Genomic DNA, 12,576 nt, shown 5'->3' with positions numbered 1-12,576 from the left:
TCAGTAGGCAACGAATTTTGCCCACCCTGTACATTCATCGCCTTATATCTCGAAAACGTTCAAACGTAGAAAAAATTGCTTCGGACGAAATTGGTAGAAAATGTTATGCCCTACAACTTTCATAATGAATGCAAAAACAATATGTCTAGGAGAGGAAATCATTCAAAAACACTGATTTTTTCACCTTCATGGCCAATTTGTATTGTTTCGGCTTGCTGAAAAACTGTCAGATTATATATTTTCCGTTATTCTTGAATCATTAACTTCAAATTAAGAAAAAAAGCCATCGTGCTCGAGAATGTAAATGTGACGTTTTTTTTTGCAAGTTTGGTGCTCTCCCGCACACATTTTCGTCAGGCTTAAATTGTCAGATTAAGGCCCGGTACTTTCACATGCAAATAAATAAATTTATTCGATAGATAAGTCTTATTCTCAGGATAAGTAAAACTGTAGTCTTTTCAGTTTCAGATAGTGTTATTCATCGAATAAATCTGTCATTGAAACTCGTTAGTAAGATTTTATTTGTCATAGATCGAATGTCGGTACGTCATTATTGGTTGAATTTTTTAGATTTTTGATGTATGGTTATTCTTTGTGTGGTTTCCACGAAATATTTGCTCTTTAGTTGGAATTATGAGAATTTCTACAATGCGGTCTCTTATTTTACATTAGTCAGTGAAAAATAGTATACCGTGTTTTCATAGAATTGTTATTCGTCAAATAATTTCATCTGAAAGCACCGAAATAAGGTATCCTTCAGATAGGAAATTATTTGACGGATACTTAATGACAGTGAATAAAATTTGTTCGAAGGTGAAAGTACCGGGCCTAAGAAAATCTATACTTTTCAACATGTAATTAACCACATTTACCTTAATGTGACACGCTCGAGTATGTACACTGATCGTTTTTCTTTAACTATTTTGACAGGCTCTCCTAGACAATTTCTCCTTTATGCAGGTCTAATTTTTGAAAGAGGTACTTTACAGGGTTTGAGGTATCTCCCTTTATATTAATTTGACACGCTCGAGTAAATCCCGAAATTCCCTCTTGGGCTCCCCAACTATTGGAAGCGTTTTCGTGCGGCTACACGCTCTCGCGAAATGAGCGTTTGTAGCCGCTAAAAAACAGGCAGCGCGGTGCTACAGCGGTTGTCCACTGGTGGTGGCTTCGTGCGTTCAATTAAAGAGTATCAACTATCAACTCTTTGATTGAACTCTTTGGTTCAATTCAGTGTTGTAGCCGATGCAACGATGACGTGAGGATGGTTCTCCACTCCATCCAGTATTGCTTGGAGGTTTTCAATCATATGCCCTCAGGAAATACCGATATCGACTAATTGTTAAGATATTGTAATAATGTCCAGAATTGGATGACATGACATTTTGTCTGTAGAATACTCTATGGTTTAGTTGTCTTGACATATGACATGACATGCGTCATATATGAGAGGAGGAAAAGTTAAGTTGTAAGTATGGAGGGTACCCTCTATAGTTGTAAGTAAGATGTCTAAAACTCTGGTGTATTCACTGATTCGATTTTGTTTTTAATTTCGTGGGGATATGGGATCAGTTTTGTTTTTTCCACTGTAGGTAGCGCTGTTTAGAATTTGACAGAGCATTGTCATTTGATATTTGAAAATAATTTCCTACGACGTACGAATATGTTGTATTTATAAGCGATTATTGGTGTGTGAAAATGTATTAGTTTCGAGAAAGGGGTGTAGAACATTCATTTATTCAACATGTCGTTCAGTAAGTTCAGTTTTCCATATGGACAATCAAGAGCTACAGCTAAGAATTCGATGTTGTTGGAATTTGAAGCAGAACCAAATCAGAGTTTTGTGGAAACTTCACCAATATTTCAAAGAAACTGTATTGGAAATATGTAATGTGAATAGTGAGCATGTATTGAGAATCAGAAATATATAAATCTATTCGAGTCTGTTACTTCAAATATTCTTCCTGAGTAGATATAGTGAAAATTTCCTTTCCGTCAACTGAATATATTGGATATTTGACCAATTAACTGTGTTTTTTTGAAATCATATTGAATTACCCCCCTCACGAATTCAAGCTGTCAAACAGAAATTATCTTGAAGAAGAACAGTAAATCCTCATTCGAACCCTTATTCGATAGTGTTGAAATATTGACAGATTTGTTTTCACAAAGAAAATTGAAATGTAAAGCACAAATACCTATTCCTTAACAGCTGACAAAAAGCACCAGTTCAAGTTCATATTTTGAACTCGTTGGACGTTGATCGACATTCAATATCAACGCAAAACAAAATAAAACGAGAGAGTATCATTGGACTTCCTTTGGTAGAACAAGGATAGAACGAAGCAAATGACATGGTGGCGCCGCCACGAAACTGATCCCATATCCCTGATTTTCTGAAATGTTGATGCTTGCAAAAAGTGACAAGTGCACACACCAGAGTTCTAGACATCTTAGTTGTAAGAGAAGGTGCTTAGAATAAAGTTATTAAAAATTCGCTGCGTTTAATTACTGCTTAAAAGTAAAATCACATATAATAAGATTAATATAATAAGCATCAGGTTATGTGCCCAGTTGCTCAAGGAATTATAAAAGTAAAATATCAACGTTGATCCCGAGAAGATTGGAAAAGTAAAACCTGAAAAAGAATTCAGACATCAGGAGATCGCTACAAAATGGCTACGACGAACATGGAGGATTTGGCGTCTATTGAAACTGGTTAAAGGCGAATCATTTCAACTATGGAAGTTCTAGACGACAATAATCTTTAAATCACAGGGCATTTGGGCGAAAGTCAATGGAGATTTAAGAGTAGAAATTTTGACAATAGAAGCAAATAGGGCCGATTGGATGAGAAAGGATGCCAAAGATCAGAAGGTCAAAAGGTTATCATCACGACGGTAGATGATGACATGCACATAATAAATTGCAAAACTTCCTGCGAAATGTACCTCAAACTGTATCTACGAACAAGACTATGAAAATCAGAAATGCACACTTTTGAGAGAATTTTTCAACTTCTCATATGTAAAGGGTACCGACATTTCACTTCAGATAAGCAGAATTGAAAACCTAGCATATCGACTCAAAAACTTAAAACAGGACATCGATGATGAAATGATAATGTCAAAAATCTTGACTACGTTGCCTGAAAGATTCAGATATTTTGGCACTGCATGGGACTCTACTCCAAGTTCAGACAGAATTCTAACGAAGTTAACATCAAGATTCATTGCAGAGGAATCAAGGGGAAAGAACAATGAAGATGAGGAGGTGGTTGCATTCAAGAGTAATGAAGAGAAAAGGAGCAGATACAAGCCCTAGGATCAGAGAATGAAAGACTTTAAGAAAGTAAAATGAGCAACTATGGTTATTTTGCTAAATCATGTTCTAAAAGTTTTGAGAATGAACGATGCACAATCTGCAAGAAAAACAATAATGCAAAAAAAGAATATGATAACAGGGTTGCATTTTTAACACAAACAGAAACAAAAATTAATACATTTCAAAGTTTTGTTGTAGATTCAGGGTCCCCATATGTGCAATGATGTTGGAATGTTTAATGGTCTAGAAAAGGACACATGGAATATCTCAGTAGCAAAGAGAGGTGAAAACATGAGCAGCATTGGTCAGGGGTTAGTTGAAGGAAAGAAATGTTCTTTACGTCCCTGACTTAAGTAAAAATCTAATATCAGTTTTAGCAATTACAGAAAATGAAGGAAAGGTAATATTCGAGAAGGAAAAGGTAACCATAATGAAGAATGAAAAGGAAGTGCTGGTAGGACAAAGAGAAGAAAATGGACTCTATGTTGTAAGTTATTATCTAACTTTGGAAAGTTTCCTCACCACAAAGGAAGATAATGCGGAGCTGTGGCACCGGAAGTTGAGTCACTTGAGTATGAAGAGTATTAAGAAGCTGCTAAATCTGTCAACTGGAATGAACATCAGAGTAGCAGACTGTGTTGAAGCACACCAAATATGTAATACATGCCTAGAAGCCAAGCAAATTCGATTTCCATTTAACATAACCAGATCGAGAGCTTGAAATTGTATACACCGACTTATGTGGATCCATTGATCCACGTACTTAAGATAATAAAAGGTGTGTGTTAACCTTCCTTGATGATTATACAAATTTTACTATGGTTTATTTGCTGAAAAATAAGTTCGAGGTGGCAGAATATGTAAAACAATATGTTTTAGAAGTTAAAGCTTTTCACAATTTAAAGGTATCCAAAATCAGATGCGATAATGGAAGCGAGTATGTCAACAACAATCTCAGAAACTGGCATAAAAGTAGAGGAATAATCATCACAACAACATCACAACAATACCTCATTCACCACAACTCAATGGTAGAGCTGAGAGACTAAACAGAACTCTTATGGAAAAGGCAAGGGCACTAATGTTTGATTGTAGCTCAGGTAAAAAATTTTGGGGAGAAGCAGTTAGATTTTCAGCCTTTTTGCTGAACAGATGCCCACTGAAACCTTGGAAGTAACCCCATATGAAAAATGGACAAAAAAGGTGTCAAATTTATCAAACTTGCACTTGTTTAGTTGCAGGGCACATGCTAAACCTCTAGGATATCTAGAGAAATTGAATTCAAGAAGTAATGAATATAATTTTGTTATTCACCATCAGGTTATCAATTATCTGACAGTGAAAAATGCAGGATAATAGTAAGAAGAGATGTAGTTTTTGAAGACATAATGAATAAAGATGAATTAGAGGATACTCTCAAATGGATAAATGAGGATGATGAAGAGGTAGAAGTAATAGATGGAGAGGTTAAAACACATGATGATGAGAATGAATTACAACCAATAGGTGAAAATGAGATAGAGGAAGATGTAGGTGAAACAGGAATTGAAGAACATTTTACAACTAGAGGAAGAAGAATAAGACCACCAAGAAAATATGATGAATATGTACTTTGGACATACGAAGAGGCAATAAACAGTGAGGAGATAGAAAAATGGCTAGCTATAGAAGAGGAGAAGGAATCCTTGAAAAGAACAATAGTTGGGCATATGAGGATGAACATAGTGTGAAGAATAAGAATATTTTATGAAATAAATGGCTGTTCAAGGTAAAAGATAACGGAAAGTACAAGGCTAGGCTGGTTGTACGTGTTTGTGAACAGAAATATGGATACGACTACATAGAAACATTCAGTCCTGTACTGAATATGAGTTCTCTAAGAATCTTGTTTGCCCTAGCGGCTCATCATAACCATTTCATCAAAAAGTTTGATGTGAAAATTGCGTTTTTGTATGGAGAATTGAAGATATTTATATGGAGATACCTGAAGGATACTCAGAGAAAAATAAGGTGTGTAAACTTCGTATATCTCTGTATGGTCTGAAACAAGCACCATTGGAATGGAATAAAACATTTACCAATTTCTGGAAACCAAACAAACTTAAAAATCTTAAAACTGAAAACTGTATATTTATGAATGATACAGGTACTCTTCTTCTTGCCATATATGTTGATGATGGAATTCTGGAAAAGATGAGAAGGAGATGTTCAATTCACTAACAAATTTGGAACAAAATTTTGAAACTGTTTCAGAAGACAATCCAGGGACATTGACTGGTTTAGAAATTCAAAAGAGAAATATGTGGATAATATCTAGAAATCATTCAGCATGGAAGAAGCAAAGATAGCCAAAACATCATTGGTAGTTGACACAGATGATGAGAGCGAGTTCAACAAGAACTTTTCCTATCGTGAGTTGATTGGAACATTGCTTTATCTCTCAAATAAAACTCTACCTGATATATCATATGCTGTTGGATATGGGAGCAGAAAAATGGGGAAACCAACTAATATGGATGTAACAAACATGAAGAGAGTGATTCGATATCTGAAAGGAACTAAAGCTCGAGGTATAGAATTTCATGGGAACTGTGAAGAGAATGAAATATCTGCATTCAGTGATAGTGACTTTGCCGCTGACAGTGAAACACGTAAAAGTACTACCGGTTATGTAATAATATTCTGCGGTGGACCTATTGCATGGTCTTCCAGGGGACAACCAATTATGTCGTTGTCTAGTACTGAAGCAGAATACATTGCTGCTGCAGAATGTGTGTGTGTGTGTGTGTATACTTGAAATCATTGATTGAAGAACTAACTAATGACAAAATAAAAATAAACTTGTATATTGATGACCAAAGTGCCATAAAAATTGTTAAAAACATACTGCTTAAAATTAAAATCATATACAGTGTAATATAATAACCATCACTAATTACTTAGGAGAAAAGCTATAGAGCACTGAATTCTACGTCGAATGTGATCAAGTTTGTACTTTTTCTCGCTAATTGTTCCCAAAGTTGGGCCAACGTCCGGACACTGTGAAATGTTATGTTTCATATTGATTTATCGGAAAAATCTTCGAAAGCAGCTTATATATGAGGAAAGTGAAGCATAAAAAAGTTGACATTTCCACAGGATTTCTTGGTTCGATGAATTTCAATATCTGGCACAAATGAAAAAAGTTTTTGCTCAAAACTAAAGAATAATTGAACTTATTTCTTTTCTTCTCCATTCTCCAAAGAAGACTGTGACTTCTCTTGAAATTTTTCATAACTATCAACATGACATTTTTATTCATTTAAATTATAACTTGATGGGAATGGAACATCCATCAACCTCTTCTTAGAATCCCTATACATTCGTGGCATCTTTTACATAAAATTCGTTCAATTGTCGGATGTGGAACGTAGCTCTTTCCCATAAAATGTGCGAACGCGCAAATACAGAACAACGGATCGATAAATCGGCAGATCCCCCTGTCGGTAATGCAGCCAATTCTAGTGTGCACGTGACATCGGAGTGTGCCGGAGGTGTGCCCCCATTTGCCGCCAAAACATGGGGGTTACAACGCGCAATGTTGCCCGTGGTTGACAGTGAGGGTCGCAAGGTGCGTCGCCAGCACGGCTTTCAGCTGCCCTTGCATCCACTTCAGGTGTCCGGTTGGTTAGCTTTATCGGGGTTATCCGCTGGAGCTTTCCTTGTTTTAGTACCAGCGTTGCCGTTAAATCTACAGCCTGTAGCACTTATTTCATTGACATCTATTCTTCTTGCTCACATAGTTACCCATTTGGCAACTGCACTCCTAGATCCTGCTGAACCCGCTCTTAGACTATTGGTTCCAAAACCATTGCCATCATTCGATAGAACAAAACACTCTCATGTGATTGAACACGGGTTTTGCAATTTGTGTGGGCTTGAAACTACAAATTCTCGAACTAAGCATTGTTCGGTTTGCAATAAGTGTGTGGCTGGTTTCGATCATCATTGTAAGTGGTTGAACCACTGCGTGGGTAGCAGGAATTACATTCCTTTCCTTATGTGTGTATCCACAGCTATAGCAGCAGCTACATTCGTAGCCATTCTTGCCTTCGCAGAACTGGCTATACACAAATTTGATTCATCACCTTCAACTGATTTATTAACTAATTTCACGTATACAAGAACATCATCCCTACCAACGAGTGATGCAACTTTCATTGCCATTGTAGGAATTTTGGGAATTCTTGCCACCGTAACAGCTGGTTTACTTCTTCATCTCTGTTTCTTTCACATATATATTTCTTTTCTGGGATTAACAACTTATGAATATATTCGTCAACAACGACAACAAGCTGCACCTCAGCCTGTCACTGTTACTCAAGAAACTAGATTTCATTGTCCCCCTAATTTAAGACATAGACCAGCTGATCTGCAATGCGAAAACCGTTCCACAAGAACGACATTCTTCACGTGTACAGTTCTCGAGAATACATTTTCCTCTTGTGCTGAACCGACACCGACCCCACCGAGTACACCTCAGGAATGTCAGATATGTGTGATTTCTAACAATTCAGTGTCTCCAAAAGATGTGAAACCTTCACCTAAGAAATATAAGAATAAATGGAATTGTTGTGTTGGTGTTCCCGATAGTCCAGATGATTCTATGAGTCCCACAGAACCGCGATGCCTCATTTCTTTGTGTAAACACAAGGTTAAAAATAAGCTTCCGCCAATCGACGGCCGTCCTCACAGAACCCATGGCCATTGGTCAAGTGCCAAGCTCAGAATGTTATTTAGGATAATAGGTAAGCAGTTCTCGAGGTCTACGAATTATTTATTAAAATTAATTACACCTTCTCATTTCTCCGAAATTGTGACAAACTATGATGAATGAATGAAATCTCATTCGATTCATTTTCCTTCATCAAACACATGCTGAATGCAGTACTACTTCATTAAAAGAAGTTATCGACTTTTTTTCTAATAATAGGTAATATTATATCATTATATTCAGTTATTCTCATTTCGCATTCATAAGCCTCCTTGAGAAAGTTATCGATTTATTTCTAATTACCTAAGTAGTTCCTATCCTTCTGATTCGATTTCTCTTTCCTCCTCGTTCAAAAAATTATTGAATTATTTCGGCCACCTTCAACTGGAAAATGAATTGGCCTTACTGTGGGTATGTGTGGAACTTGCCATCTTTACCTTAGTTTGGCTCTGTTAAAAAATATAATACTACCGAAATGAATTAGATCTCCTGCGCGGTTGAATTATAAACAGAAATTAAATGCCCCTACACATGTAACACCCACGAGACCAACCAGACCAGACTTTACTTAAGTCTGGTCTCGTCTTGCCGTCTCGAGTCTCGTGCGAGTGTCTTTTAGTCTTGTGGTTCATAACGTTTTGTGAAAGCGGAATATACAGGTTGTTTCTGATTTGATTCGAAAGATTTGAAAATGTGATACTTTAGCACTCATATGAGGTGTCTTTCACATAACTTTTTGTTCAACACCATTTTGCTTCCAAGTTACAGCCCTTCAAAATTAGGTAAAAAAAAATTTTTTCATTCATTCATTGAAAAAATTTAGAAAAATAAAATTTGGCAGATAACTGATGCTAACAAAATGGCAGTGTTAATGTTTTGAAATCACGTAAAATTTCAGAATATTAAAATTGAAATTGTAAAAAATGGAGGTCTGTCTGCTGGCCTTCTGGTAGTTGGCTTCTCCTTAAATGTTTTTTTTACTAGCCGACCTTTCCCTATTCTATCGACATGTCTGTGCCTTTCACTCTCGTATTCTGCTCCGTACCCATCTGACTACATCTGTTATCTGATCTGATCGCAGGTCTGTCTAATTTTGGAACTCCGTTTTCTATCCCAGAAGGTTACTCCAGATGTAAGGGTTTTCATCTCTGTTGTTCGGAGAAAGTGTTTTGTCATGCTTGTATCCACTTTCGTTTTGGCTGCATAAGTTAATATACGCGTACAGCGGTTTTGTACAGTCGCACATTGTAGTTTTAGAGCCCAAAAAGGAAAGTCGGGATTTACTCGAGTGTCAGATTAATATAAGGAGAGATACCTTGGATCTTATAGCGTACCTCTACCAAAAATTAGACCTGCTGTAGGGGAAATTGTCTAGGACAGCCTGTCAGAATAGTGAAAAAATTCGATCATTGGACATACTCGACCGTGTCAAATTAAGATGTATGTGGTTAATTACATGTTGAAAAGTATACATTCTCAATCTGACAGTTTCAGCAAGCCGCACCAATAAAATTTACCATATAGGTCACAAAAATCAGTTTTTTTGAATTATATCTCCTCTCCTGGTCTTCAAAATGTTTTCGCATTCATGATAAAAGTAGTAGAACAGAACAATTTCTAACAATTTCGTCCGCAGCAATTTTTTTTACGTTTAAACGTTTTTGAGATTTCAATTCAATTACAATTTCAATTTCAATTTATTCATCAAAAGGTTTACAACCAAAATAAATATTGAACCTTCTTGCAGGAATATGCAGCCTGAGCAAGCTTGTATGCTGTCATACCCTGCAACCACAAGTCATGAACCTTCTCCCTATAACCATATAAAGCATGTAAAATTTCTTAATAAGATCCCTAAAACTAAGAAAAAGCAACACAAAGATAAATGACTAATTGAACGATATGTATATCCAAAACAAAATTACTCCAATAGGGTAGCTTCGAATCTATCAGAATTCAGAATCACACAATTTCGGAGCTGGTATATGAAAACTTTGCTTTTTACATTTAGCGATGATGCCCTAAGTTCTTGGGGATGGAGGTTATACAATTTGGGGCCATAATATGCCAGACTCCCCTGTAAGTGTTTTTTATTGAACCGAGGAACAACTAGATCCTTACGCAGAATCTGTCTGGTTTGAAACTCGTGGTGAACAAATTGTTTCTTCTTTTTGATCTGATATAACAATACTTCATATATGTATAACTGTTTCAAGCTCAATTGTCCAGATTCTATATAAAGCCTCTAAGTTCCAAACCTTCTACCAGATTTCAAAATTGTTTTAATTAAGGCCTTATTGACAACCCATGTTATTCCTGTTCACACCACCCCACACTATAATGCCGTATCTCAATATTGACAATACAAGTGCCTCATAAACACGAAAACATTTTTCCCTGGATAGATCACTCCTGGTGGTGGTGGTAAAATATGTAGAACAATTTCTTGAGTCGCCCGACAAGATAGGCAGCGTGTTCACCCCATCTTAGATGCTGATCAACGAGGACCCCTAAATACTTAATTGACATAGTTTTCTCCGAGGTTTTCTCTATTGTCGGGCAACGACATCCCAATCGGTCGCACCCATCCCCATGCAAACTTATAAACCGAAAGTCAGGCTGATCAGACGCCGTAAGTGAAAACGCTATAAATCTATTTTTATTGGTGTTCAAACTCAGCAAGCAGTGTGACAGCTTTCCCCCCACAGCACTCTGATAAGCTTCCTCCCATGTGTTCCCCTTGAAGGTTATAACAGAATCATCTGCATAGGCCAAAATATCTAGATTTGAAACTCGAAGCAGCCAATTAATAAAAACAAGAAAAAGGGTTGGACCCAATGCAGTTCCCTGTGGAATACCAATATCAACCAGCAGTGGTTGACTCAATACATCCCCCATCTTGACGCACTGAAACCGGCCGTCCAAATAACTCTTAAATAAAGTTTATGCAATATCCCTGATACCAGCATTCTCCAATCTGTCAAAAAGCAAACGATGGTCCACCGTATCGAAGGCCTTTGTTAAGTCCAAAAAAACAGAAAGGACTTTCTTATTCTTATCCATATTATGAATGACCCCACCAATGAGTTCCTGTATAGCATCTATGGTTGATATGTTTTCCCTAAAACCAAATTGTTTGTCACTCAGCATATCAGTCTTTTCAAGAAACGAGATCACTCTTTTTTTAAGACATTTCTCGAATATTTTCGCGAAATTATTTATAATCGAGATTGGGCGGTAATTCGTCATTTGAGATCTATTACCAGACTTGAAAACACATTTCACATGCGACTGTTTCCATTCAGATGGTACTATACTTCATTCAAATTTATTTTAGCAGTCGGTTGGCCATGAAATAATTTTTTCATGTTTTTGTAACTAGAACGACGTAAGGTTGGCACTCATGAAATGTCGTTAATGTCATAAAGCCGTTGCCACAACTAATATCAATTTTTATTACGAAAATTCGAAAATGCCGAAAGTGATTGAAAAAAGAGACAGGGTTCCAGGAAGTGCTATTCAGAATTCAGGTCCGCTCATTCAAATAGTTATACCCTGATATTCTAAAAATCCACAATACGTCAGACGGTAGCGAACATATTCAATGTAAGAGAATTTATATAATGTTTCATCTGAATATAAACGACTTATATTTCAGCTGAATATTTCCACAATCAGAAAGATTGTGAATGAAGGGGATGACAAAGAATTTCCTTCTATTGGGAGACCCAAAAAAAGTGGTGCCATTTGAGAATTTTATGTTTGAGTTAATTAATGCGAAAGGTTTACTACAGGATTTTCGATAAATGTCATCGGGGAATAAGTTCCCTAAAATGGATTTTTCTATTTTTCATTTGACTTGTCCTATACAATGTAAATGTCTCAATGTACTAATAAATACCTAATTATTATTATTACATCAATGTATTAAGATGAATAGCCACAAATACGCGCAAGTTGCCCTGTTACTTGTTTATTCATGTGAAATTTTTTTTCAACGGTGGAGTTGCATCTTAACTTGAAAATTCCTTCAATTCCTTTTACTTACATTGATGCAAGATGATTTTGTTGAAGAATTTAACATTCTTGTAATTATCTGTTAATTCCTTCGGGAGATACCCATTCCCAACCACTGCATCATATGCATTTCATCTTCGGGTTAATATTTTTGAAATCTTCAAATGATGTAAGCCAAAGAAGATAACGAACATTAACTCTCCTCAAGCTAGTGCATATTATGATATTATACTGATCTCTTGTATTTTCCATGCAAATAACTGGATTTGGTATGCCTTCAAACATTTTGTATAAACTTCAATGTTCGTCACATATTTTCCGAGACATTGTGATAAAATACGTAATAACAGAAACTTTTACGTAGAACGGGCAACATAGCGTTGATTTAAAACCCAAAAATGTTTTGACAAGCTTCATAACCCCACATTTTCGTACTATACAGAGTGAAATGTGTCAAATTTCCATGGCCAACCGACTGCTAA

At 36.3% G+C, this 12,576-nt stretch overlaps 2 protein-coding genes across 2 annotated transcripts in view; both read left to right on the top strand.

Moving 5' to 3' along the window:
• Nucleotides 1-5,653: 5,653 nt before the first annotated feature.
• On the top strand, nt 5,654-6,121 carry LOC123310403 (uncharacterized mitochondrial protein AtMg00810-like). The gene has a single exon (XM_044893905.1). The coding sequence runs from the start codon at nt 5,654-5,656 to the stop codon at nt 6,119-6,121; it is 468 nt and encodes a 155-aa protein (XP_044749840.1).
• A 720-nt stretch (nt 6,122-6,841) lies between these two features.
• Nucleotides 6,842-12,576, top strand: part of LOC123319122 — a 72,866-nt gene continuing 67,131 nt past the window's right edge. The window contains exon 1 of the mRNA XM_044905976.1: nt 6,842-8,111. Within this exon, the coding sequence (XP_044761911.1) occupies nt 6,902-8,111 (1,210 nt within the window). The 5' untranslated portion in view covers nt 6,842-6,901. The remainder of the gene's footprint in view (nt 8,112-12,576) is intronic.

Source organism: Coccinella septempunctata, chromosome 1 (assembly GCF_907165205.1).
Source record: "Coccinella septempunctata chromosome 1, icCocSept1.1, whole genome shotgun sequence".
In the NCBI taxonomy this organism is placed as follows: domain Eukaryota; kingdom Metazoa; phylum Arthropoda; class Insecta; order Coleoptera; family Coccinellidae; genus Coccinella; species Coccinella septempunctata.
This window is presented reverse-complemented; position numbering and strand designations above follow the sequence as displayed.